The sequence below is a fragment of the Numenius arquata genome, chromosome 3 (genome assembly GCF_964106895.1).
Source record: "Numenius arquata chromosome 3, bNumArq3.hap1.1, whole genome shotgun sequence".
NCBI lineage: Eukaryota > Metazoa > Chordata > Aves > Charadriiformes > Scolopacidae > Numenius > Numenius arquata.
In genome coordinates this window covers 77172377-77196564 of record NC_133578.1, presented here as the reverse complement: position 1 = coordinate 77196564, position 24188 = coordinate 77172377, and the positions used below count along the sequence as shown (strand labels likewise).

Sequence of the window (24188 nt, the reverse complement as noted above, 5' to 3'; positions counted from 1 at the left end):
GCTGAACCCCCCCAGCTCCCTCAGCTGCTCCTCACAAGACTTGTTCTCCACTGAATTCCCTCTCTACCCGATTTCCCGGATAAATCTGTTTAACTCAGGGAAGCTATTTCACATCTTCTGAATTTAACCGTAAGAGCAACTATGAAATCACCGAGCGGTTTGCTGAGACAAGCTGCTTTCAGCGGCTTTATTGACCTGTCAGGTTGGCAGAGCAGAGCACAGCCGGGAAACACGGCATGATGGGCAGCTCAGCGCAGCATGGGAAACCCGGCACGGCCGGAGCAGCACGGCAAAGCATGGGCAGCGTAAGGCAGAGCCACGGCGAGGACGCAGCACAGCACGACGCAGCACAGCGCGGCGCAGGCACAGCGTGAACAGCGGGGAGCAGCACAGCACGGCTTTTGCGACACAAATAATTCCTATTTGCACGTTTCACCCACTGAGCCCGACACACGCAGCAGCTACAGTGATGGCCCCGTTCTCCAGGGTAATGAAATCCCAAGCGCTACAGGAGAAATAGGGAAGGAAAAGGCACCAGGGGTTTTCCCCCTTAAGATGCCGTGAGATTTTTGGAAGGCTGTAAGACAAAGTGGGGAATGGCGAGGGTTCTGTTCAGCACCAGTGAGGTCTGGATCCAGCTGGTGGGTTTGGATTTCTGGGGTTTCTTCTCAAGTCCAGCTCACAAAGTCCTCTCTTCAGCTTTAACCAAGATGTGCAATTCTAATTACAAGGCATCGCAGCGGTTCATCTGCGCTGGGGAAACCTTAATGAAACAGGAGAAACTGGGGGTAAAGAACGGGATGTGGCAGATTGGAAACTGCTGGAGGGCCCCCAGCCCACTCCTCTCCTCTCCTCTGCAGGTGTCACCAGCCGCAAAGAGGGAAAAACAGCTTTGGGACCCGCGCTGAAGAAAGCTTATCACTCCCAGAGGGAAATCTGTCAGTTTGGGGGATTCTTGCAACAGCTTTGCATCTTCACAAATGCCATCGGGAAGGGGCTGCCGGGGGTGCTCCCCCGCGCCTCACAACTCCCTTTGGGGTGCTGCTTCGGGAGCGGGGACCAGAACGGTCCCGGCTTCTCGTGATGCATATGTAATGTCTTGTGTTTGCCGATTCCTCCTCCGCTCGCTGTTGCCTTTTCCCACCTCAGCTCGGGCACACGCCTCCCGTGGACGGCGAAGGCTCGGGCCTGATGGAGGAAGGTCTCTCAGGAGCCCCCCGCTTTCTTCCAGTCTGGTCCAGGCTCCCCGTCCCCCGCAGCACAGGGGACCGCTCCGTCCCAGACTACAGCGAGGTGACTCACAAGGGAGGAGACCGGTACTTGTGGAAGGCGTTTTCCAGGAAGTTAGCCAGCTTTTCACAGTCATCCTGAAATAAAAGAAACACACACATCAACAGATGGATTTGGCTGGGCCACCTTGGACGTCGTCTTCCTTGCACGATTCCAGCCCAAGCCACCGACTTCACACCTGAGTTCGGACATGGGAAGAGAACAACTCGCCAGCACCTCTGGAGCTACTAATAATTATCATATTTACTGAATAACGCCAAGTGACCAATCAAGACTGGAGCCGTTCTGTGTCAGGGGCAATGGAGAGGCAAAGGAGCATCAAGTTCTTTGGAGCTTCCAGTCGGAAGGAACTACAGCTCCAGCTTCTTCTGCTGCTTAGTTTAATTTCAACTTAACTTTAGGTCCGGTGGTCAGTTAATTATTTTCTATGGCCATCTGTTTTATAATACCCTCACTGCTAATAAAAATAAAAACTAATGTCACTTTTTGTACAGAAATCTCTTTACTGACACATTCAGGAGCAGGTGGTTTCTGACATAATTGGATCATTTATTCTTTAAGAAAGAAATTACTGAAATACACAGCGATATCTAAAGGATGCAAAACACCTTGCATCATAGAGGGGTTTTGGAATTGCCAGAAACAAACTCAAAATTCCCACTCCAATGAAAAATGCAGAATCAGCTGGTTTATGTTGGTCAGAGCCCCCCCTTGTCACTACTGCTGCTGGATTGCCACTTTTAAGAAAAAACTTGGCATTTTGAAGGCAGGATTTGTGTGGCGTAGGTGGTGTCTTTTGTTAGGCCAAGCACTACAGTCAGAAAAGGAGACGAGCGTTTGGATACACGGGTCCTTCAGACCAGAAACAAGCAGCACGCTCCCAAGCTAAACACAGGCTCAGAGTTTAACATGGTATTAACCAGCCCCACCATCTTGGGGAAAAGGCAGCTGGTACCTGTGGAGCAGAAGAGATGTTAGAGAGGGGGAGGCGTGTGACAAGGAAGTTATTTCCTAGGAGAAAGAAAGAGAAAGGTAATTTACAGCCGGTGGAACACGGGCCATGTGAGGCAGACTCCGCAGTAGGAGGTTGCTGCAAACGCCGTGTATTTCCCAGTGCAGGGGAAAGCACCCAGTGCGCCAGGGCCGAGCTGCAGTCACCGCGCTCCGGGGGGAAAGGAAGAAAGTCAGAATGCACTTTTTTCCCCAGGTGTACTCACATGAGCTTTTCACTCAGTGAGGCTGAGCCCCTCCTTGGCTAATGTCAGCATCCAGAATGAGGAATTCTCCAACACTCTGCCTACCGCCCCAGAACTCCTAACTTGTACAAAATAAAAATAAAAATACATTTTTAATTCCCCCCAGGCTGCCTTTCCTTGAGGCCGTGCTGCTGAGGGGCCTGGACGTCTAGGCTGCTCGGGATTCTCTCTCAGGACTGTGCAAACTCCCAAGGGAGAGCCTGGAAGCTGGATGCTGGGGTGGGATATCTCTCCTGGCAGGCAGAAATCTGCCAAGGGAGTTAAGAGCCGCTCTCCAGGTTATGGGGGCCATTCCTCCGGGAGGCGGCCTCAGCTTCCTTCCCTCACACTCCTCTGGTTCTCCCATGCAGAAGGTTGCTGTCACTAACCCTGCCACCACAGCGACACTGTCCCCTCAGAACAGCAACCTGGACTGAGGCATCAGTGAAGTATGGAATAAGAAAACCCAGCAAAATGCCAAAAAAAGGATGTGTTGTCGCTCATGCCGGGGGAGCGAGCACAGCTGGCCCCTGTGAGCTGCTGAATGGGGAACAGAGGAGCTCTTGCTCCTCTGAGGCTCCTCCGTGGCGTCACCGTGGGCTGGGGACCCCCTTGGCAGCGCGATACGTGCTCAGCTCAGCTGAGGAGGAGACAGGAGACTTACCTCGTGGATGAACCCGTAATGCACCAGCTCCGTGGCCAAGTCCTTGGAGTTATCGGCTGCAGGGACAAGGAATGGGGAGAACATGGAAGTTCATACATCGCTCGGCTCCTCCTCCCCTGGTGCCCCTGTCCCCTGCCGCAGCACGCCCGCATTCTGCTTCACTACGCTCCAGCGGCACCTGCCGTGTACTTTTGGTGGGCTAATTAATTGCTAAGTAATCACTAAGTAATTGCTAAGCAATGCTGGGGCAAACAGGGCAGAGGTGGGCAGTGAGTGGGAGCTGAAGAAGGTTCTGGGCAGGAACAAGCTCCAGCCCCAAATCGCACCGAGAACAACAGTCTGGGTGATGTGTCCCTCAGAGAGTTTTTTTGCTTGTTTTGAAAAAACAAGCGTGAAAAGCAGGTGGGACACGACCTGTAGGCAGAAGAACACAAGGGGCTGGTGAAGCAGCACCTCCCAAGCGTTAATTTCCAAAAGCTTTACGCTTTAGTTCTGGGTGTAAGGCAGCCAAGGGACTCCAGCTGTGGGGCCTCCAGAAGGCTCCTGCATGTTTTAGGAAGGAGCCTGCGGTGCTGGACCTACTCCCAGGAGAAGCACCTTCCCTGGAGCCACAGGGCTCCCTCGGAGGAGAGTCCACCTTCTCCTTGGAAAGTTGTTGTGGAGACTGCACTGGGACTAGGAACAAGGGGAGGATTCTCTAGTGTTACCCCAAGAACTGCAGGCCACATGTCCCAGCGTGAAATGCAGATTCTTGATGGCCACTCGCTGGACACTTGAGAGTGCTACCACGTGCCAGTAGCTGTAAGCTCAGGGTCTGAGTGGACAAGAACCAGTACCACACAGATATTTGGGTTTACCCTGCTCTCCCAGTACGAGAAGGAAAGAAAATCTGGCTGTAAATACAATCTGTGTCTAACACAATCTGGGCCTAACCTTGACCAGGGCCACCAGGCAACACTTCTGCATTCACACACGAAAATCTACTTGCAAATGAACCTACTGGGCAGCAAGTCGTAGCTCAGCTGTCGATGCAGCTTGTCCTCCAGGATCAGCAGGAGAGTGAGCTGCAGAGAGAAGAGAGTGCTCTTTACAAACCCTGGTTTCTCCGCAAGAGGGAAAGGTGCCGACTCTTCCATCGGCACTGGGAACCGCCGGCAGCGGTGAGCGGGAAGGACGCTGTAACTGCCCAGACTCTGGATGTCTCTGGCAGGGTGGTTTGGGTGTCTTGGAGGAATGTTCTCTCAGCAGCTCCAGCTAACCCACAACTGTTAAACTACAGAGAAGCAGAGCTAAAAGATGCCCAGACAAAGATGTCACGGCCTTCCTGTCCTGCAGCCAGAGGGGGCTGGTGGCTTTGTTCTTCTGCAGGCTTCTTTTATTACAAAGGGACAAGAGTAAGTGCTCTGGATGCTGCAGCCTGCTACGTAGCTGAGACCAAACTGAGTCCCAGCCAGATGCCAGGGACGGGTACAGGGTCCTGCCCCAGTGCCTCATGTGGAATAGGAGCTGGATACTTACGTGCCACTGGGTCTTGTCTTCATTCAGCTCCATGTTACACTGCATTTGCACCACCTGCAAGAGGCCAAAATCGGCATCAGCTTGGACACGGTCCCTCTGGCTCCCTCAGGCCTGCTTTACTGCTGCTCTCCAAGCGTGACTCAAATTCCTACTTAGGCCCCTTAATTCCAACTGCCAGCCTGACCTTCTGCTTCTTCCCACATTTCTAGGAATTGTCCAGGTGGAGCAGCTGAGGGTTAATTTAGTCCCATATCCAGCTACGCTCCGTGGCCATCCTCAGCCGATGGAGAGGTGGCTGAGGGAGCCCTGCAGAAGGTGCACTTCTGGGGAAACTTCACAACCAGGGTGAATTCTTCAAGTTCCCATGAAAATTCCCAATAGAATTCACAAGTTCACAACAGAAGTCGTGTTGTCTGGGCAAAGGACAGCCAGAGAGAGCATGCAGTTCCAAAAGGCAGGAAACCCAGCGAGGAATCACCATCCCTGTTCCATGCAGAGTTTAACAGGGGTTCGTTTATACTCCTTATGCTCAGAGGGGATGAGTTACACGCTTGTTCCTTCCTCTGACCCAGCACCTCTCTGCTACAGCTCCTCCCTTGGACAAACATCCCTGGGCATTCAGTGCTCTCAGTCAGGAAACTGGCTGTCCTCTAACCCTTGTCATCTACGGGCCATCCACATCTCCAAGAAAAGCTGACCAGTGTGACTGTATCATAGAATCACAGAATGGTTTGGGTGGGAAGGGACCTTAAACACCATCTAGTGCCACCCCCTGCCCTGGGCAGGGACACCTCCCACCAGAGCAGGTTGCTCCAAGTCCCCTCCAACCTGGCCTTGAAGCCCTCCAGGGATGGGGCAGCCACAGCTTCTCTGGGCAACCTGGGCCAGGCTCTCACCACCCTCACACCAAAGAAGTTCTTCCCCAGATCTCACCTAAATCTCCCCTCTTTCAGTGTCAAACCCTTCCCCCTCGTCCTGTGGCTCCCCTCCCTCATCCAGAGTCCCTCCCCAGCTTTCCTAGAGCCCCTTGAGGGACTGGAAGGGGCTCCAAGGTCTCCTCCCGGAGCCTTCTCTTCTCCAGGCTGAACCCCCCCAACTCTCTCAGCCTGTCCTCCCAGCAGAGGGGCTCCAGCCCTCCCAGCATCTCCGTGGCCTCCTCTGGCCCCACTCCGACAGGTCCATGTCCTTCTGCTGTTGGTGGCCCCAGAGCTGGAGGCAGCACTGGGGGGGTGTCTCCCCAGAACGGAGCAGAGGGGCAGAATCCCCCCCCCTCACCCTGCTGGCCACGCTGCTGGGGATGGCAGCCCAGGGTGCAGTTGCAGGTAGCCCAAGGTGGGTGCTCTTCCCTTACACACTGGCCACGTGCTCCTTTATTAGGCTGAATTACCCCAAACTGCACAGCATCTTGCAGACATCATCAGAGATGAGACTGATGACATTTGAGTGCATCCCTGCCACCCGCTCCACACCCCTCTCTGCCTAATGCCGATGATCAAAGAATGATTTACGTGGGAAGGGACACCAGGAGGTCTCTAGTCCAAGCTCCCAGTCAAAACAAGACAAACAGTGAATTCAGGCCATTAAAAGCTCTGCCTGACTGGGTTTTGAAAACCTCCAAGGAGGACCCATACCTCCCTTAGCCCCTGGTCTACTGTTTAACCATCCTCAGCGTGAAAAAAAGTTTCCTTGGATCCATCCAGCATCTCTACCTGGTGCCTCCCAGAACAGACAGAGACTCTGCAGTGCAGCTTCGCTCGTTTGGGAGTCGCAGGTTTGTCCAGCTGCACAAAATGCTGTTTTCACCAAATCTGTAGAAACTCACTGCCTCTGAGATCACCAGTCCTTTGTCAAACTGGGTGGTAAAAACTAGTTGTTTGGGCGTGTTGGTCAGACAGACAACGTGCTTGCAGAACTTACCTGGGGGCACTAGGAGGAAAAGCAGCACAGAACAAATGCTGGGGCGGGGGGAAGACATAACTGTGTAGGTTTACATTTACATTTACATTGATCAGTGCAGCACTCTCACTAAAAATAAGCACTGAGCAGTATGAATAAAGCATAAGTTGAGTGCACTGAAAGCCGACTGCAGACACCACTGGGGATGTGCTTCTGGGAGGGAGGCATTTCACGGCGTCTTGCAGGAATAAGAATTAGGTTTAGCCCTACATGGTATTTTTAACGTTAATTCAATGCAAGTATGAAATTGCATTCATACATCCACGGTAACACAAAGACGGTGCTGTAGGTGACTAGTGATGAACAATTAGATGTATCATCACAGGGAAATACCCGCTATGAAATGGGTTTTTAAGACAGAGAGGTGCAGGCAGCCCCATGAGATACTCTGACTGCTCCCGAGGATGGCCAGTGCCAGGCAGAGCTCAGCTGCCATCGCAGCGTGCCACTGCAGTATCACCATCAAACCCCGATGGGATTCCAAACCTACACCCAGCAGCGAGGCAGAGAACGGGCTGTGCCACAGAGCTGCCTGCAGATGTGGGAGGAGGGAAGGCAGAGCCAGAGAATCAGAGGCAACGAGGCTGCTCCAGAAGGCTTCAGGTGAAATCATAGAATTGTCCCCCCAAGCTCCGTTGCCCTTCTCTGGACAAGTTCCAGCCCCTCAATGTCTTCCCTCTCGTGAGGGTCCCAAAACTGGACCCAGCACTTGAGGTGGGGCCTTCCCCAGTGCCCAGTACAGAGGGAAATGGACCTCGCTGGCTCCGGCCAAATGGACCACCGCAGTCCTGGGGCAGCCAACACAAGGAGGATAGCTCTCCCCTGGGCTGCAGCTCAGTGCATGGCTACAGGGAGAGGTGTCAGGAATGGGGATCGTCCACCTACTCCCAGTGGGGAATCTGTCCCCGCCTGGATCTGGCCTCACCTTCCTGGTCTCCACATCAAAGGGCTCTGGGGTGGGAGTCTTGGCTTTCTGAGGGTCCTCCTGGGGCTGGGAGAGGGCACGTGGAAGGGCGTGGGGTCTGGAAACAGCGAAGTTCATCAGGGGATAAATCCCATTCCTGGTGCAGACACAGAGGGAGGACAATCAGCTGAGCCCTGTCCTCTTGCAGCCCTGGCACAGCTCAGCTTGGAGGACCAGGAGCTGAGGGCAAAGACACTGAGGACCAGAGCTGGGTGGACACATCACAGCCCAGCCAGCACTGCCCCCAACCCACCTGACGTCTTCCAAGAATTTGTCGAGTTCAAGGAACGAGACCTCTGAGTACCTGGGAGGGAAACAGGACAGGAAGATTATGAGGAAAGGCAGGACAGAAGAGCAGCATGAAGGACTACTGTGCCATGGGACCAGGACCACCAGCCTGGATGCAAGTCCTGGGCTCATGGCTATGAAATCTCCATACCTCCACTGCGCTCCAGGCCGACCCTCTCTCCGGATCTCTGCCATCACCATGTTCAGGTCCAGTTCCTTTATCTTCTCCTCCACCACATTCTCTGGCATCAGATCTAGGGCAAGGGCAGGAAGGGGCTGTCAGCTGGGAGGTCCTGGAACACGGACTCTGCAGACCCCAGGGAAGGTCTCCGAGCCGCTGCCTTCCTCCCCCGGCTCCTCCAGGAGCACGGCTCTGCTGGGGCAGCGACACAAGCTCAAGCGGGGCAGGGAGGTCTCAGGGTTACTCACACTGGTTGTTGATGAAGCAGTGCGCGGCCAGCAGCTTGAGGGAATGGACCTCAAAGAGCACCCGGTGGAAGAGCAGGCTATTGGCCGTTGGTCGCTTGTCCGGGTTGAGGGTCAAGCACGAGAGAATGAATTCCTGAAGGTGAATGAAAGGGCATAAACTGGAGGCAAAGCAGGACATTCCCCTGCTGGACACCCACCAACTGCCTGGCCATGGCACCTCTGCTCCCTGCCTGCTCCCACCTGGGGAGGAGGGGCAATGGAACCCCAGCGAAGGGCTGTGAGGAGAAAGGCAGGGGTTTATCCTGCCAGGAGCAAGGCAGGGGTTTATCCTGCCAGGAGCAGCTCTGGGAGCAGCATCCCACCAGGAGAGATGGTGGGAGACCGGAGCCTGAGCCAGTGGGAGGGATTCCTGACAGCGGCAGGGTCAGGGGGATACATCTGCCCATTTCTGCTCATTGATGGCAGAAAAGGGAGATCCTCTGCCTCTTCAGAATGCTCCAGGCTGGGGCCTGTCCTCTTGAACTGCTCCCTGCAGTTTCGGTACGGGTGTCTGGCTGGGGCTGCTCACAACAGACACAAAGAAGGTCCCTTCCAACCCAGACACTTCTATGATTCTATGTCCTTCAGCCCAGCAGATTTTGCTGCCCTTAAGTTTCCAGCAGGTTGTTGTCTCCATTCCCCCTTCCCAGGACCAGGGTAACCTGGAGCATGCAGGAATGCCAGGCTGGCTCTGACCTTCCAGGTATCAGCAGACAGGAAGGACACTCGTGGGCAGATTTACACCCCAGGAGGGATTCCTGACCCAGCTGTGGGTCAGGCTACAGCCCAGTGGCTCCGTCCCCAAGGCTCGTCCGGCTGCACTCACCCGCATGTTGGGATCGTCCAGGGAATGCCGTGCCCGCATGATGGCCTCCTCCGAGACCCGCGTGTCCCCGTTGGTCTGGATCTCCAGCACGGCCATCTGGGGAAGAAGGAGCGCAGTCGTGTCTGCAGGCGGCCAAGCCCCGCGTCAGTCCTCGGGGGCTTCCCAAAGGGACACCCCCTGGCAGGGTGGCACCCGTTGAGCTCCTCACCAGGACACACCGGATCTCCCAGGCTCCCCAGTGCCCCCTGGCCACTGTGTCCCTGCCCTCGGGGTCCATTTCTTGGCTACCACAGAGGTCCAGGCTTCTCCCTGGGCACCCACAGGCGGGGGGACAAGGCAAACAGCCCCCACAGCCCCACAGTCTGCCCGGGAAAGTTGTGCTCGGAGCAGCAGGGTCTGTCCCTACCCTCCATTCCCTCCCTTCCCAGGGCTGTCACAGCCCGAGGAGGAAGAGGAGGCACCAGACGAGCAGAGAAGAGGTGAGCTAAGCCCATTACTGCACCCAGGGCAGGGTGGGCCATGGCAGCAGAAAATGTTCTGCTGAACCCAGCAGTGATGTCTCCATTACTCTCTACAACTCCCTGAAAGGAGAGTGTAGCCAGGGGGGTCAGTCTCTTCTCCCAAGGAACAGGCCATGGGACAAGAGGAAATGGCCTCCAGTTGGGCCAGGGAAGGTTTAGGATGGATATTGGGGAAAATTCCTTCCTGGAAAGGGCTGTGAAGCCTTGGCAGAGGCTGCCCAGGGCAGTGGTGGAGTCGCCATCCCTGGAGGGATTGAAAAGCCGGGCGGACGTGGTGCTGAGGGACACGGGTCAGTGGTGGGTTGGTCAGTGCTGGGTCCATGGTGGGACTCCAGGAGTTGAAAGGTCCCTTCCAACCTCGACAATTCTATGACTCTACGGTTCTATCACTGTGAGGGATCCCCAGCTTGCAGCAAGGCTTGGAAAAGGGCAAGGAGACTCTTCGGGAAGCTCTCCAGGCCACCGCCATCCCCATCGGGCTCAGCAAGAGCAATCCTGCCCCGTAACCCAGGGCCGCTGCAGGTTCCCAGCCGTCCTGCTCCCTACCTCCAGTGCGCACATCCCAAAGGAGAAGATGTCCACAGCAGTCCCGTCAGCCTTTTCTGCAGAACCAAGCCAGAGCCACATCAGGACAGAGGAACGAGCCACCACTGGCTCACTCCGGGAACAGCCCCCTGCACCCTGCCTCGTCCCTACGGCTGCCTCTGCCCGCACACCCCTGCCCTCAATAAAACCTTTCCCGTTTTATTCTCCTCAAATTTGTACCAAAATATTCAAGATGGGGATCACATCATGAGTTTTCACACGGCACAAAGATTCTTTACTCCTTTTTCCCTAATTGTTGTAACATTTTACATGCTTCGGAGTGTTCCTGAGCCAGAAGCTGACCTTTTCAGAGCTACCCATGGTCACGCTGGGATCTTGTTCCCAACCCATAACTGCTCACGCGCAGCCCGTTCCCGCGTGGGCACAGCTGCTCCGGTGCTACCACCCAGCCATTCATTACCATGAGATCTCCCGTGACTCACGGCCAACAGCTTTTCTCATGAATGCACTGGATAATTCCCTATTGCCACAAACACCCTGCGCCCACGCCTCGCACAGGACCCCTCCCTCCACATCCTTCCCCCCAGCACCCAGACCCCGGACTCACGGCCATACTCCGGGGGGAAGAAATGCAGGTTACGAAGCTCTTCCCTCTCGATCCTGATGGGGCTCCGCAGGTCGTCCGGGAGGGCTGCGCCGGGGAAGGAGAAACGTTCTGTGTCAGGGCTCTTCTGAGAGCTCTTTCCCCGGGGCTGGAGCACAGAGGGGTGCCCCGAGGCAGCTGGGGTCCCACTTGCCCCCGCAGAAGACCCCTCTGCTCCCACGATAGGAGCAGCGACGCCCCAAGGGACAGAGGTCCCCTCTGCCCTCACTGGTGAAAGGTTCCCAGGGCCCACAGGGGACGAAGGGGGACCCGGGGAGGGGACTGGGATGATGTGCTGGGAGAGGCGGCAGAGGGACACTCACCGTTGGCAAACACTCTGTGCCAGACTGGCCGTCAGCGCCGATCCGGAAGCGGGCGAGTAAGAAGGCACGGAACAAAGGACACAAACAGAAGGGAAGGTCACTCCAAGCCTTGCAGGGGTGACCCCCTGAGGACTCTGAAGCCTCTTCTGCCCAGCCAGAACCCTCTTGGCCCACCACCCCTCAAAACCCCACCACGTCCCTTGGCCGGCAGCTTCTTACCCGAACCAATCTTTATGAGGCCGTTGTGCTGGATGAAGATGGTGTCACTAGTGAGGTTGCCGTGGATGATGGGAGGCTCACAGGAGTGCAGGAAGCTGGGGAAGCACAAAGCTGCCCTCAGCACCTCACCAGGGAGAAGCGGGATGGCTGACGGCGCAAGCGACGGCAAACTTACCTGAGAGCAGAGAGGATCTGAGTGCACCAGCGCTTCCAGGCCTAGAGCAGAGACCAGAGCTCTCCGTCAGACGAGGCGCCCCTCAGAGGCCAGCAGATGGATCAGGTCACCCCCACCTATTGCCCGGTGACTGGGGACATCAGCCCTCCACTAGCCCTGCCGAGACTGCTGTCCCAGCCACAACAGTGCCCCTTCTGACCCCTGCTCAAAGAAAACGCCATCGAACCCGAGAACTCGTCCTCACTGGCCGGCAGAGCTCTCCTGAGCCCCAAAACCCCGGTGGGAGCATGGACAGGCTCATCACAGTGGGGCCAAGGCTGGCTATGGCCGCAGGGGCCACACACACGGCTTCCTCTGCACACCCCAACCCCAGTAGTGCCCAACAGCCCTGGTGTGATACAGAGCTCAAACCTCATGGCAGGGCTTGCAGGGTCAAGCACAAGACCCCCAGAAAGGGTCACCCAGCTGAGACCTGCCTGCAAAACCATGAGTCAGACCCACACTGAGCGGGTTTGCAGGTGAGACTGGTCCCTTCAGCCCAAGTAGTGAGCTAGCCACAAGGCTACCATCCCTGGTTGAGGGCGGTGGAGACACGGGCCTCCCGAAGCGGGATGCAGCCCCGGGAACCGTCGGCATCGTGCCACTGAACCTCGCAGTAGCAGCTTCCACCAGGTCCCAGCCCCGGGGTCAGATCCCGACAGCAGGGTCGGTGTCTGGGATATCCTGGGGAAGTTCTGCTGCTCTGGCCCTCACCAAGATGCCATCTCCCTAAACCGGAGGGTCCCTGGGCAGCTCAGGGAGCAACCATAGGTGCTTGCTGTGCCTTCTAAGGGAGCAGAAACCCATCCTGTGCCAGCGGGCACAGGGCTACCCACTTGGGACACCCACCGCTGCTCCCAGGGAACCTACCCTGGCATTCATGGCCTTGTGGTTTTTCTTGGTTTTCTTCAGGAACTGTTTCAGGCTCCCCGAGGACACGTACTCTGTGATGAAGATGACCTGGGAGGGAAGAGAGGTGTCACCTTCCCAGCCTCCCTGCCCTGGCCAGCAGCTCGCCGCCAGCGCTGGTCCCACACACAGCTGAGAGCAGGCTGCTGGCCACAGTGTCCCGGGGAAGGAGGGGGAGTCCCGGGGAGCCGCGTGAGGAGCAGAACTGGGGTCCCCTGCCATCCCCCCCCAGCCTGGGGATCTCCCAGAGTCCTCCCTACCCGCGCCTTCAAGTCCTTCACATCCAGCCAGTACTTGTGAAGCTTGACAATGTTGGGGTGATCCACGAGCACCAGCTGCTCAAACATGGTCTTGATCTTCTCCTGTGGGCAGAGAGAGGACGGGTGAGGTGGCAGGTCCTGGGACATGGCAGGACACCTCAAGGGAGGCAAGGGAACCTGGGGCTGGGGGAGCAGGCTGAGCCCCTGATCATGGGGAAAGCTGGTTTTGGGGTACAGACGACACACGGAGCTGTCTTTGAGAGAGAAGCCAAGGGAAAGCCAGGCAGGCAGGAGTGGGCTGTGACTAACTGGTGACCGAGGTGCACCCATGAGCAGCAGGGACCGGCGCTACTGGCCAGGAAGGTGCGATGGGTGGTCTCAGGGAAGGTGCGCACAGTCCCACCAGGGAGGGACAACTCACCTCGTGTGCTTTGAAGGCCTTCTTGTCGGTGAAGAGCAGCTCGTTCCACACCACCTCCACACCCTCCTCCGTGTCCATGGCGAGGAAAGTGCTCTGGATGCCCGGCATGTTCCCCTGATTCACCTGCAAGGCACAGGAAGGTGTGAGACAGCACGGACACATCCCTGCCCATGGCTCCCGGCCCTGCGGGGACAAACGTGCTGCAGGGATGGTCTCCAGCCCACAGAAGACCCCGGCCAGGACACGGTGAGTAGAGCAAACCCCTGTCCTGCTGCCTGTCCTGCCCTCAGGACCTGCCTGCTCGGGAATCGCAGCCCCATTTCTCCAGGAGGTGAGGGCACAGGAGAGAGCCAGCGGCTCAGAGCCGTTCCCATGCCAGCCCCCCTCGACTTTTCCAGCCCAGCCAGAGGCTGGTGGTGACAGTCACCACCCCAGCCCCACTCCTGACCCCCACATGGACCCCACCTCCCAGCAACCCACACCCACGGCTGACGGTCACACATTGGACGGGGCGAAGTAGAAGGTCCAGCCAAACCAAAGCCATAACATCACCTCTTTTCACATCCCGAGGAGACTGGGGACAACCTCCCATGCCCTGGGGTCTCTCTGATGAGTTTTCCTCCCCAGAGGTCACGGAGCCACATCCCATGGGTCTGGGCATCCACTGCCCTCGCAACAGCATCACTGCACGAGTCCCCGTCCCGTCCCTGCCCTCCTCCAGCGGGACCGGGATGGGGACAGGGCTGTCCCCGCCAGCCCTGGCAGCAGCTCCCATCCGCCACGCGGCAGATGAAAAGGGGATTGTTCTGCCTCCCGGGGCCGGAACGTGGCATCCCACCGGCGGGGCTGGGCTCGGGGCAGCCATGGGCGCAGGCGCGCAGCACCCCCGGCTTGTTAGCGGGGAGGGACGGGCAGCTGGTGGCCCAGTTCCTGCTGCGGGCACACAAAGCACCTCTGTTACTCCTTCCTGCGCTCACAGGCTCCATGTGCTCCTCACAAAGCCCAGCACGGCCAGCCCGTCTCGCTGACCATGGCCTTCCCAGTGAGTCCCAGCAGCTTCCCAGTGCTCCCAGTACAAACATCCAGCCCAGGAGTGCCCAGCAAGGGCTCTACCGGGGGAGCCGCTGCCCTTGCCCGGGTCCCCCACAGCAGGACCGTCCCACCAGCCCCCGTGAACCCCGAGCCATGGTCCTCCTGGAGGTGCTATGGGTGGAAAGCAAGGGTGGGCCAGGACAGGAGGGTCTGCCTGGCCAGGGGAGTGGGCAGCCTCAGCAGGAGCTCTGGTAGCCAGCCCCAGGCTGAGATGGGTAGCAGGGGAGGCTGTGCTGGGAGGGAGAGTGGCCGGGGGCAAGTGCCTGGGCACCACAAGGGTCTGCTGTCATGGAGCACTCTATGAAGCTGATCTTCCCCCTCTCCCCAAAAAAGCCACTGAAAATTAGCTCATGGTCTTGAGAAAAATCCTGTCCCAAAACCAGTGAGTGGCCACAAGGCTGAGAACAAGGCATCAAATGGAGAACATGGACCTGGACAGCCTTTTGATTGCCACAAGGACATGGAGGAGCAGCAGAGCTCTGCAGGGAGGTTACTGGTGCCCGGCTCAAAGGCACAGCCAGGGCTGAAAACCTCAGGTGCCACCTCCCCGTGGGGTCACACCGTTCCTGCATGCAGACTGTGAACCTACAGCAGGACCCACAGCCAAATCCGGGGTCATCCCTCTGCTGCAGCCTCCTGGCCTGGAACATCCCACTCTCAGAGTCCGAGGTGGTACCAGACAGTGGACCTGTTGGTGTCTGGGAGGCTCTGGTACGCGATGAGGAGCATCAGGCAGGCACCCTGTAGATGCGAACATGCTCAGTCTCGTGGTGAATGACAATAAAACTGATACCGAACAGCTGCCTCGTGCGCAGAGACCGCATAAATAAATAAAAGATGCATTATAGTCCTAGAGGTGACTGGGGACAAAAGGAACCGGCCCCTTGATTCTCTCACGCCACATCTTCCAGGGGTTCCCGGCAGCTCCCCGTGCTGCTAACGGTGGCCACCACAGGGAACAGGCAGAATTCCAGGGCTGGACTGGGCAAACCCCCTGCTCAGGCTCTTCCAGAAAGCCCTTGGCAGGGGCCGAGTCCAGCCTGGAGAGATCACTGGGGACCAGTAGGCGAAGGTTTACAAAAGATCAGATTGCATCTTACAATAAACCGCTCCCTTTTGAGCTTTTCACGTCAACAAGGACTGAAACAGCCCACAGAAGGCGGCTCAGGGATATGGTTCTGGGGCCTCAGGAGAGCTGCTGTTAGAGAGGGAAGGAGGGGGTTGGAAAGCAATGGCATTTAGACCCGATTTGGAGAAGAAAATAAAGACAATGTGCGTTGTTACCCCTCTCAGTCGCTCTAGGAGACTGGGGAAAAGGCATGGCCATCGTGCCTGGAGGAGAGGCCACCCTGCCAGTCCTCTGCCTGTCCCCAGACACCCGCACTCGTGTCCTCAGGATGAGCACGTGCTGGTTTGTGACAGGACGAGCGACAGAAGAGGAGAAAACGGCCTCAAGTTGCGCCAGGGGAGGTTTAGACTAGATATTAAGAAAAATTTTTACACTGAAAGGGCTGTGAAGCCTTGGCAGAGGCTGCCCAGGGCAGTGGTGGAGTCGCCATCCCTGGAGGGATTGAAAAGCCGGGCAGAGGTGGTGCTGAGGGACATGGGTCAGTGGTGGGTTGGTCAGTGCTGGGTCCGTGATGGGACTCCAGGAGCTGAAAGGTCCCTTCCAACACGGACAATTCTATGATTCTTTGGCCCCCTCCCTCAGCAGAGAAATCCCTGACCTTGAACCCCTCCAGGGATGGGGCAGCCACAGCTTCTCTGGGCAACCTGGGCCAGGCTCTCACCACCCTCACAGAAAGGCCCCTCCTTCTTACCTGGGGACAGGAGGTAAGAAACGTCACTGTCTGGAGGACATGGGGCAAATCACCAAAGTGACCCCCAAAGGGAGAGCCAAGCAAGAAGGAGGAGGAGTTACACGGGTTACAGGGACCTGGGCTCACCGAGACCAGCCGTGCCACATCGTACGGTGACAGCAGACATGGCTGATGCCACAGGTGACAGCCCCGTGCGCCTCTGCCATGGAGCAGAAAGCCCTGGCTGCCGGCAACGAGAGGGGAGCCATCAGGACATGAGGATGGTGATGCTCGCTGCCCGCAGAGTTTACCTGGCTCCTCGTGACGTTATCCCTTTTGGTTCTGGGAACTGGTGGGGTTTGCCGGGGCCACCAGGCTGAGCAGGGAACACAACGTGCCTGGGAGTAAATCCCAGCCCATCCCTCCGCTCAGGATCTCACAAGCCTGGGCGAGAGTGAAGGCTGTGTCTGGGCTTCTCGAGGGACTTCTCTCCAGGTGACAGCATGGAGGTGCTGAGGCGGGGGGACACCGCTTTGGCAGCAGGGATTGTCCTCTCAGAGCGGTGTGTGCCAGCAGCAGGGACAGAGGACTGTGTCTCTGCAGGGACCCCCTCTCCAGCCCACTGACCCCGTCTCCAAACCACGCGGTCCCTGGCCCTGACAGACCCTGCTCTCCTCTGCTACCACCCCACACCGTGGCCCCAGGCAGGGCAGGGGGGACTGTTGCAACGTGGAAATGATTTTTTAAAAATATGTAAAAGGAAAAAAACCCGAATGAGCTAAGAGGGCTGAGGCCCTGCTCTGACGCCCCTGCTGCTTCCTCCAGCTCACCCAGGGACAGGGACAGCAAAAAGCAGTGGCAACAGAGCCTGTCTGAGGAGCAGACGCCGCAGCAGGTCCTGCAGGAGCGGTGGGACGCTGGCATCGGGCACCCAGGGGACTCATCCACAGTCCCGCTGTGAGTCTCCGGATGCGGAGCCGAAGCATCCTGCTGCTCAGCTCTCCCAGCCCTCGGCCTCCGGGGACCCGTTTCAAGCACCAGACCTGCCACCAACAGCCCTTTGTCCCCAGGGAGGAGGCTGGGGACAGCAGCAGCCCCCAGCAATTACGGATCCCGAGCCCGGCTGTGCCGCTGGCTCGGTTTCACACCGCAGCAGGGACGCCAAAGGCTGTGACAAAAGACCTAGCTGGGTGACATCCACCCGGACTGCTACCTCCAGCCCAGGGCAAAAACAACCGGCCAAGCCCACCGTGTCCCGTGGCTCAGCAGGACCAAGCCCACCGTGTCCCGGCAGGAGCCGGACGAGGCATCTGTGGTGCCAGATAAACCTGTTCTCCCCCTGTGTGATCCTCTTACACAATCAGCAGGTGAAGGCAACACATGAGATGGAAAATATTTTGATTCCAGCGAAGCATTTGATCCCTACCTCTCACAAAAAACACATTCTCGGTGCTAATTCAGAGCGGGGCGGATTCAGGGCTCACACGCTACCAGCCAGAGGGACGCGGCCGAGCAGGGATGGTGGCCTGAGGCTTTACGGAGCCGGGAGGCAGCGGCAGGGCCCAGGGCGAGCTCTGCTGTGGTTTAACATTGGTGCCACCATGGCAGAGGGAAATGGCACTCGTCCAGACTGTGCCGGAGGAGCGGTGAGCCTCCGAGGAGAGAAGGAGCTGAGCTATGGGCAGAGAGAAGTGCCAGGAAAAATCATGCAGGAGAAATTCCCAGGTGTCCAGCGGCGCTGCTGGCAGGGGAGACCCGGGGAGGGGAATGCTCACGGCCACCACAGTGGGACGTGCAGAGCTCTCCCAGCCCAGGGCACGAGGGGCACCCACTGCATCCATCCCTCTTCTATGAGCTCCCCCCCATCCATCCCCAGGACACCCCCTGCCTGTCAGCAATGGCCAGGGGGTTGTTGTTGGATACCTGTGGAGAGGGAGCAGGACCTGGCACAGACCTCCTCAGAGATGCAGCCACCGGCCAGTCTGTCCCCTCTGCCCACGGGAGGGAGGGAGGGCTGGAATCTTTCCTTTCTCTCCATACCCGTGGCTGCCCTTCCCTCTTGCCCAGCAGCTGCCAGAGCAAACACTGTGATCCCTGTTCTCCTTCCACTGCTGAGAAAGAGGGACAGAAGAGTATTTTTCCACTGCCCAGATAAGACCCAGGAGAGATCCTGCAGGCTGAAGGCAACACAAGCGTTGTTATTTCAGGAAATCATAGGATGGTTTGGGTGGGAAAGGACCCTAAAGGCCATCCAGTCTCCCCCCTGCCCTGGGCAGGGACACCTCCCACCAGAGCAGGTTGCTCCAAGCCCCCTCCAACCTGGCCTTGAACCCCTCCAGGGATGGGGCAGCCACAGCTTCTCTGGGCAACCTGGGCCAGGCTCTCACCACCCTCACAGCAAAGAAGTTCCTCCCCACATCTCGTCTCAATCTCCCCTCTTTCAGTGTCAAACCCTTCCCCCTCGTCCTATGGCTCCACTGCCTGATCCAGAGTCCCTCCCCAGCTTTCCTGGAGCCCTCCTGCAGCCTTGGCACAGAGCGAGTCCGCACTGAACAGCCAACGCTGACCAAAAGTCACCAAAGCCACCTTGCTGAGCAGTGTCTGATGGCCCCAGGGGAATGCTAAACCCTGCCTTGCACGTGTTCAGTGCCGGATGCTAATTTATCCAACAGAAGAGCCAACCAAGGAGCATTCGATCATCTTCTCATCCATTTTGTAACCTCCCTTGTCCCAGCAGTGAAACATAAAAGCCTCCGGGACCGCGCACGTTCTCTGGTTACACCAGAGAAAAAGGAGAAAGGGGACACAAAGGTGGACAGGCCTGCACGACTCCATGGGGAACGTCTAGCCACCGTCAACAAAAATACCTGCTGGGAAAACCAATGAAAGGGCACAAAAAGCTTGGTTAAAAACAGGAAAGGGAACAAAACACGGAGAACACCGGTAATTGTAATATGTGTCTTTGGTGTCTGGTTTGGGGGGGCTGGGGCTGCCTTTGGGACATGGTGGAGACGCCGGAGCAGCAGGTATCGCCACGGGAGCGCCCCAGGAGAGAGGCATCCTGATGGGGAACCCGAGCGGGAGCAAGAGAGCGAGTTACCGCAGGAAAAAGGGCAAGTTTCTGCACTAACCTTTGTGGCGGGGCTGACGTCACCTCCCCCCCAGCAGCGAGAACAAGGCAGGGGATTGTTGTCACCGGGTGAGAGCATGAGGGATTACAGGCTCCTTGGAACGGAGAAAGCAGCACAGGGAAAGCAGACCTGGGGGAGAGGCAGGACAGCCCCATCGCCCACGGGAAGGAGAAGGGTAACGAGGAGGCGGCGGCCAAATCCAGCGTGCAGAGTCTTGGTTCTGGCCAGACCCGCAGAACACACGCCGAGAAGAGGACCCGGCTGTCTGCTCCCACCAGAGTTTATCCACGGTGAGTTACGCCACCTTCCTTCAAACAGTTTCGTCTTGCTCTCACAAATACCCTCAATTAAAACCAGCTGGGGCTGGGGTGCCCCCCGTCCTGTGCGGAGCACAGAGCAAAGCCGCACCACCTTAACCTGCCCCATCAGCTGAGGTCAGCAGGTTCACCAGTAAACTCGTCCTGGAAAGTTAAATAACAGCAAACAAAAGCCGTAAAACCAGTAAGGGGTAGAAAAAAAAATAAAAAATGGGTGGCATGAAAAGAGAGAGCTAAATCCTTCAGCTGATCCCCTCTGCTCTGGAAAAGCACTCCCCAACAAAACACACTTCGAGTCCTGGTCTCCTGGGAGGGCTGGCAACAAAGCAGCTTTTAAAAATAACTCTGGTGGCAAATATTAAATAGTTGGATCCTTTCCAAATAATCTACCACAGAACTGGTTATCCTCACTGCGAACTGCAAACATAATTAATACCCCAAAAAAGGGAACACCCACGCACCTCAGTGTACTCAAATGCTTAGATTATTCTTCTGTATTTTGTTTTCGCTTTCTGATCTGTGGAAACCTGAAGCAACGCTTCAAAATCTTCCCCTCTTGCAGATTGTTCTAATATCACTTTATTTTTCTGTGAATTCTGCTTCGGTGTTTCTTCTCTTTCTTTCTACTATTGTTTCTCTTTCTCCTTTCTTTCATCCTGCTGGCTTTAGAAGGTAAAGCTCAGGGTTCAAGGCCTCTGTATCACTACACATTCAGTCATTAACCCTTTTACTAAACAAGGTGACCAAGAAGGGGAGCAGTGGACTATTCCAAGCGAAAAGTAACCAGCCCTGCTCTAGCCACTGGCAGCCGTCTGTGTGTATTATTATCTATTAATTATTATCTACTCTTATCTATTATTACCTATTATCTATTATTACCTATTATCTATTATTACCTATTATCTATTATTACCTATTACTATCTATTAATGGAGTGATACCAGTGCTTGCCAACAGCAGAGCCAACAAATTCCTCCCGGCCACAACAGTCCCCTTTCCAAATGGATAAAGGCTCTGCAGAAGCCGAGCATCCCAGATAAATCCAGTTCGACCTCAGTAACAAGGTGCTGGGTTCATTCAGGAAACCGTATTCAGACACGGAAAGTGGCAAAACTTTTAACATCAGCAGTAATTCAAGTTTCTTCTCCCTTGCTACTTCTACTCCACAGGGTGGATGGAAAAAAGCATATGAAGTCATCAAACCAAGGCTGAAGAAAACCCCGTATCTTCCTAAATGGAAAAGTCTGGAGCAGCAGAGCATTCCTCTGCTGCGCTTTGGCTCCCAGAGCAGGGAAGGAGGCAGGATGCGGGCTGTGCTGGCACCCAACGTGAAGCCACCGGAGGGTTCACGTGACCGTTTCTCCACATACCTTGCGGAGACGCCGCAAGTGCTTTTATTTCCCGAACTGCCTGTGGAAATCTGTGACTTCACATCCATCGTGAGCACGCGTGTCGTGAACGGGCAAAGGAAGCTGTGCAGGGAAATGTTTTCTCCCGCGGTAGGGACGGACAGACCCAGCGCAGCACTAACATCACGGCACGATGTAGCTGCTGGGTCTGTACCTGAAACGCGCTGTAACGACGCACAGGGGGGTGTGAGCTGCGGTACGGCTACAGCAGCCATGTGTGAAACCAAAGGTACAGGGCCTTCCAGTCCCTCAAGGGGCTCCAGGAAAGCTGGGGAGGGACTCTTGATCGGGGAGGGGAGCCATAGGAGGAGGGGGAAGGGTTTGACACTGAAAGAGGGGAAATTGAGATGAGATCTGGGGAAGAACTTCTTTGCTGTGAGGGTGGTGAGAGCCTGGCCCAGGTTGCCCAGAGAAGCTGTGGCTGCCCCATCCCTGGAGGGGTTCAAGGCCAGGTTGGAGGGGGCTTGGAGCAACCTGCTCTGGTGGGTGGCACTGGAGGAGCTTTAAAGGTTCCTTCCCACCCAAACCATTCTGTGATTCCATGTCACCATGAGGGCAAAACAGACCGGGATCGTTCAAAGTGGAAATGACCTCCAAGCCGTCTCTTTGCCAAGGAGAAGCAGGGGTGTCAGGCTGTTTTGGTGTGTCACAGACTAACACACATCACCCAGGAGCCGTGTGAGAAAACATAATGCAACTACAGGTCAGACACAATTAAATTTCGGGATCTCATCCAGGACCGACACCAAATGTTTTCACCCTGTTTCCAGCACGCGCTGGAGGTCGCTGTGAGTCTCCAGGTCTATCTACAGCAGCATCAGGGTATTCTCAGCTAAAAATCGAGTTTCTGCACAGCTTTCCTCACCTCTTGAGCTGCGCCAGAGCCACCCTGGCAGAGAGACCATGGGAGAGGCAGGGGTCTGTCTGTCTGTCTGCTGCGCCGGTACTGTCACCCCACGCCTCACCGGTGGCACGGAGGACACAGGGGACACACCGCATCGCCTGCACTGGCAGCCGGAGCCTGGTCAGACACAGGGCACAGCGGACAGAGGGACGGACAACGATGGAGCCAGCAGAGCCCAACCCAAAAAAGATAAACAAAACAACAGGAGACAGCTACGGCTGTCCCCGACACCTCGGATGTGCCTCACGGGTGGGACCTGTGACTCCAGAAGCACCAAGGACGAGCAGGGGAAGGAGCCTCGGGATTTTGATGAACGGGGTGTCAGGTCCCAGCACTGACCGCACGGCACGGACACGGTGGGACAGGGCTCAGGCACCATCCACACCACACGTACGCCCCAGTGAGAGGCCCTGACCTAGAGAAGATGCGCGGCAGAGGTGGTACGGTAGCAGGAAGGGAGACCGAAGGGTGACACGGGGGTGTGGAAGCGTGGAAGCACCTGAAAGCACAGAGGGACAGAAGAAGGGCAGGTGCTGATGGCACCGACATTAGCAGCTCATCAAGATCTCAGCAGAGCTCAGGCTGGGAAAACAAGGGACAGCCTAAAACGGGCAGCCTGCAGCGGGCCAGAGCCGGAGGGACCACAGGCAGGTCGTTAACAGGCGACGGTGGGAAGATAAAGAACAGGATTGGCCTCGGATGGGTCCTTTTATCCTTCAGAAGCTGAGGGTGCCCGTGATCCCCTCTCAGTGCTGTCCCACCCCTGCCTGGGGTCAGGAGTCACCCACCGACGCTGGTCCCCGTTCCTGGGCACCCTGAGAGAGGCCGGGAGACTCGGGGTCCGCTGCCAGGATGGACACGGCACGGAAACCTCCGGGAGAGAGAGGGCAGGGGGGTGACGAAGCTGTGCAGAACCCTGCTGGACAGGCTGCAGGAGGGAAGATAAGCCGAGATGGTCCAAACCCCTTCCCTGGAGAGGAGGAACCGGGTTCTCCAGCCCTGGAGCGGTGCAGGGGCCAGCCCCGCCATTTACCGGCGAGTTCTCATTCCCGCAGGAGCTGCCGGCCACCGGCTCGTGGCTACCGGCCTCCCGCCCGCACCGTGCCACCGGGCACAGCCCGAAGTCGAGCCCAGCAAAGGCCTCCAGCACCGAGCTCGGGCATCGGTGCCCTCTGCTGCGTCCCGGGGCTGCCCCGCTCTCCCCCCTCCCCGCAGCCCGTACCGGGGCACAGCAAACCTCGCTTCCCGCACCGGGTCGCGGCGAGCCCGACTCCCGCACCGAGGCACCCCGCACCGGAGCAAAGCGCAGCTCCCCGCACCGGGCCACGGCGAGCCCCGCTCCCCGCACAGGGGGAGCCCACGCCGGGAGAGCTCGCACCGGAGCACAGCACGGCTCCCCGCACCGGGGCTTCCCCTACCGAGACAGCCCGCACCGGGGCACGGCGAGCCCGGCTCCCCTACCGAGACAGCCCGCACCGGGGCACGGCGAGCCCGGCTCCCTTACCGAGACAGCCCGCACCGGGGCTCCCCGCACCGAGACAGCCCGCACCGGGGCACGGCGAGTGCAGCTCCCGCACCGGGGCAGGGCACGGCACGGCTCCCGCACCAGGGCACCCCTCCGCATCGGCCTCCGCCCGCCGCCATCGCCCCCGCCCCGCGCACCGGGGGCCGCGCTGGGTGCCCCGCACCGCCCGGTGCCCACCTGCTCGCGGCGCTTCTGCCAGCGCCCGCAGGGGCTCTCCTCCAGGATCTCGCTCTCCTCCTCGCTCTCCTCCTCCTTCTCCTGCGCCAGACGCGCGTCCGGCTCCGGCACCGCCATCACCGAGCCCAGGGGAGCCCAACCGCTCCGCCGCCTGACAGCGCCGCGCGGGGCCGGCCCGGGCTCTGCCCGCCCCGCTCCGGACGTGCTGCCGCGCACGGCCCGCCCCGCCCCGCCACGCCACGCCCACCCCCGGTCGCCCCCAGCCCGAGCCCCCGGTTCCCGGCCCCGACCGCCCCTTGGACCCTCCGTGCCCCCGCCGCCCTCCCCGTCCCCTCCCGGCGGTGACCCCCCCCCGTCCCCGCCGTCCCGCCGGGCCGGGCCGGCAGCGGGGGCGCTCCCGGGTGTCCCCCTTCCTCGGGAAAGTTCCTGGCGCGGTTGATGTTTTTCTTCTCCTTCGGGCCGTCTCCGGTTTCTTTCAGCACGTTCCTTATTTGTTCCGCCCGCTCCCCTGTGAGCACCGGGGCCTGCTCGCGGCTTGGAGACATCAGGCTCACGGAACCATGGAACAG

General features: G+C 57.8%; 1 protein-coding gene across 1 annotated transcript; it reads right to left on the bottom strand.

Moving 5' to 3' along the window:
• Positions 1 to 161: 161 nt before the first annotated feature.
• NRBP2 (nuclear receptor binding protein 2) lies at positions 162 to 23740 on the bottom strand. The gene is made up of 18 exons (XM_074146091.1): positions 23620 to 23740; positions 13266 to 13388; positions 12845 to 12946; positions 12546 to 12635; positions 11637 to 11677; positions 11462 to 11556; positions 11243 to 11266; positions 10884 to 10967; positions 10277 to 10332; positions 9210 to 9305; positions 8345 to 8477; positions 8067 to 8169; positions 7881 to 7931; positions 7589 to 7724; positions 4708 to 4761; positions 4190 to 4253; positions 3190 to 3245; positions 162 to 1367 (listed from the first exon to the last, which is right to left on the bottom strand). The coding sequence occupies exons 1-18, from the start codon at positions 23734 to 23736 to the stop codon at positions 1299 to 1301; spliced, it is 1494 nt and encodes a 497-aa protein (XP_074002192.1). The 5' UTR covers positions 23737 to 23740; the 3' UTR covers positions 162 to 1298.
• Between the last annotated feature and the right edge of the window lie 448 nt (positions 23741 to 24188).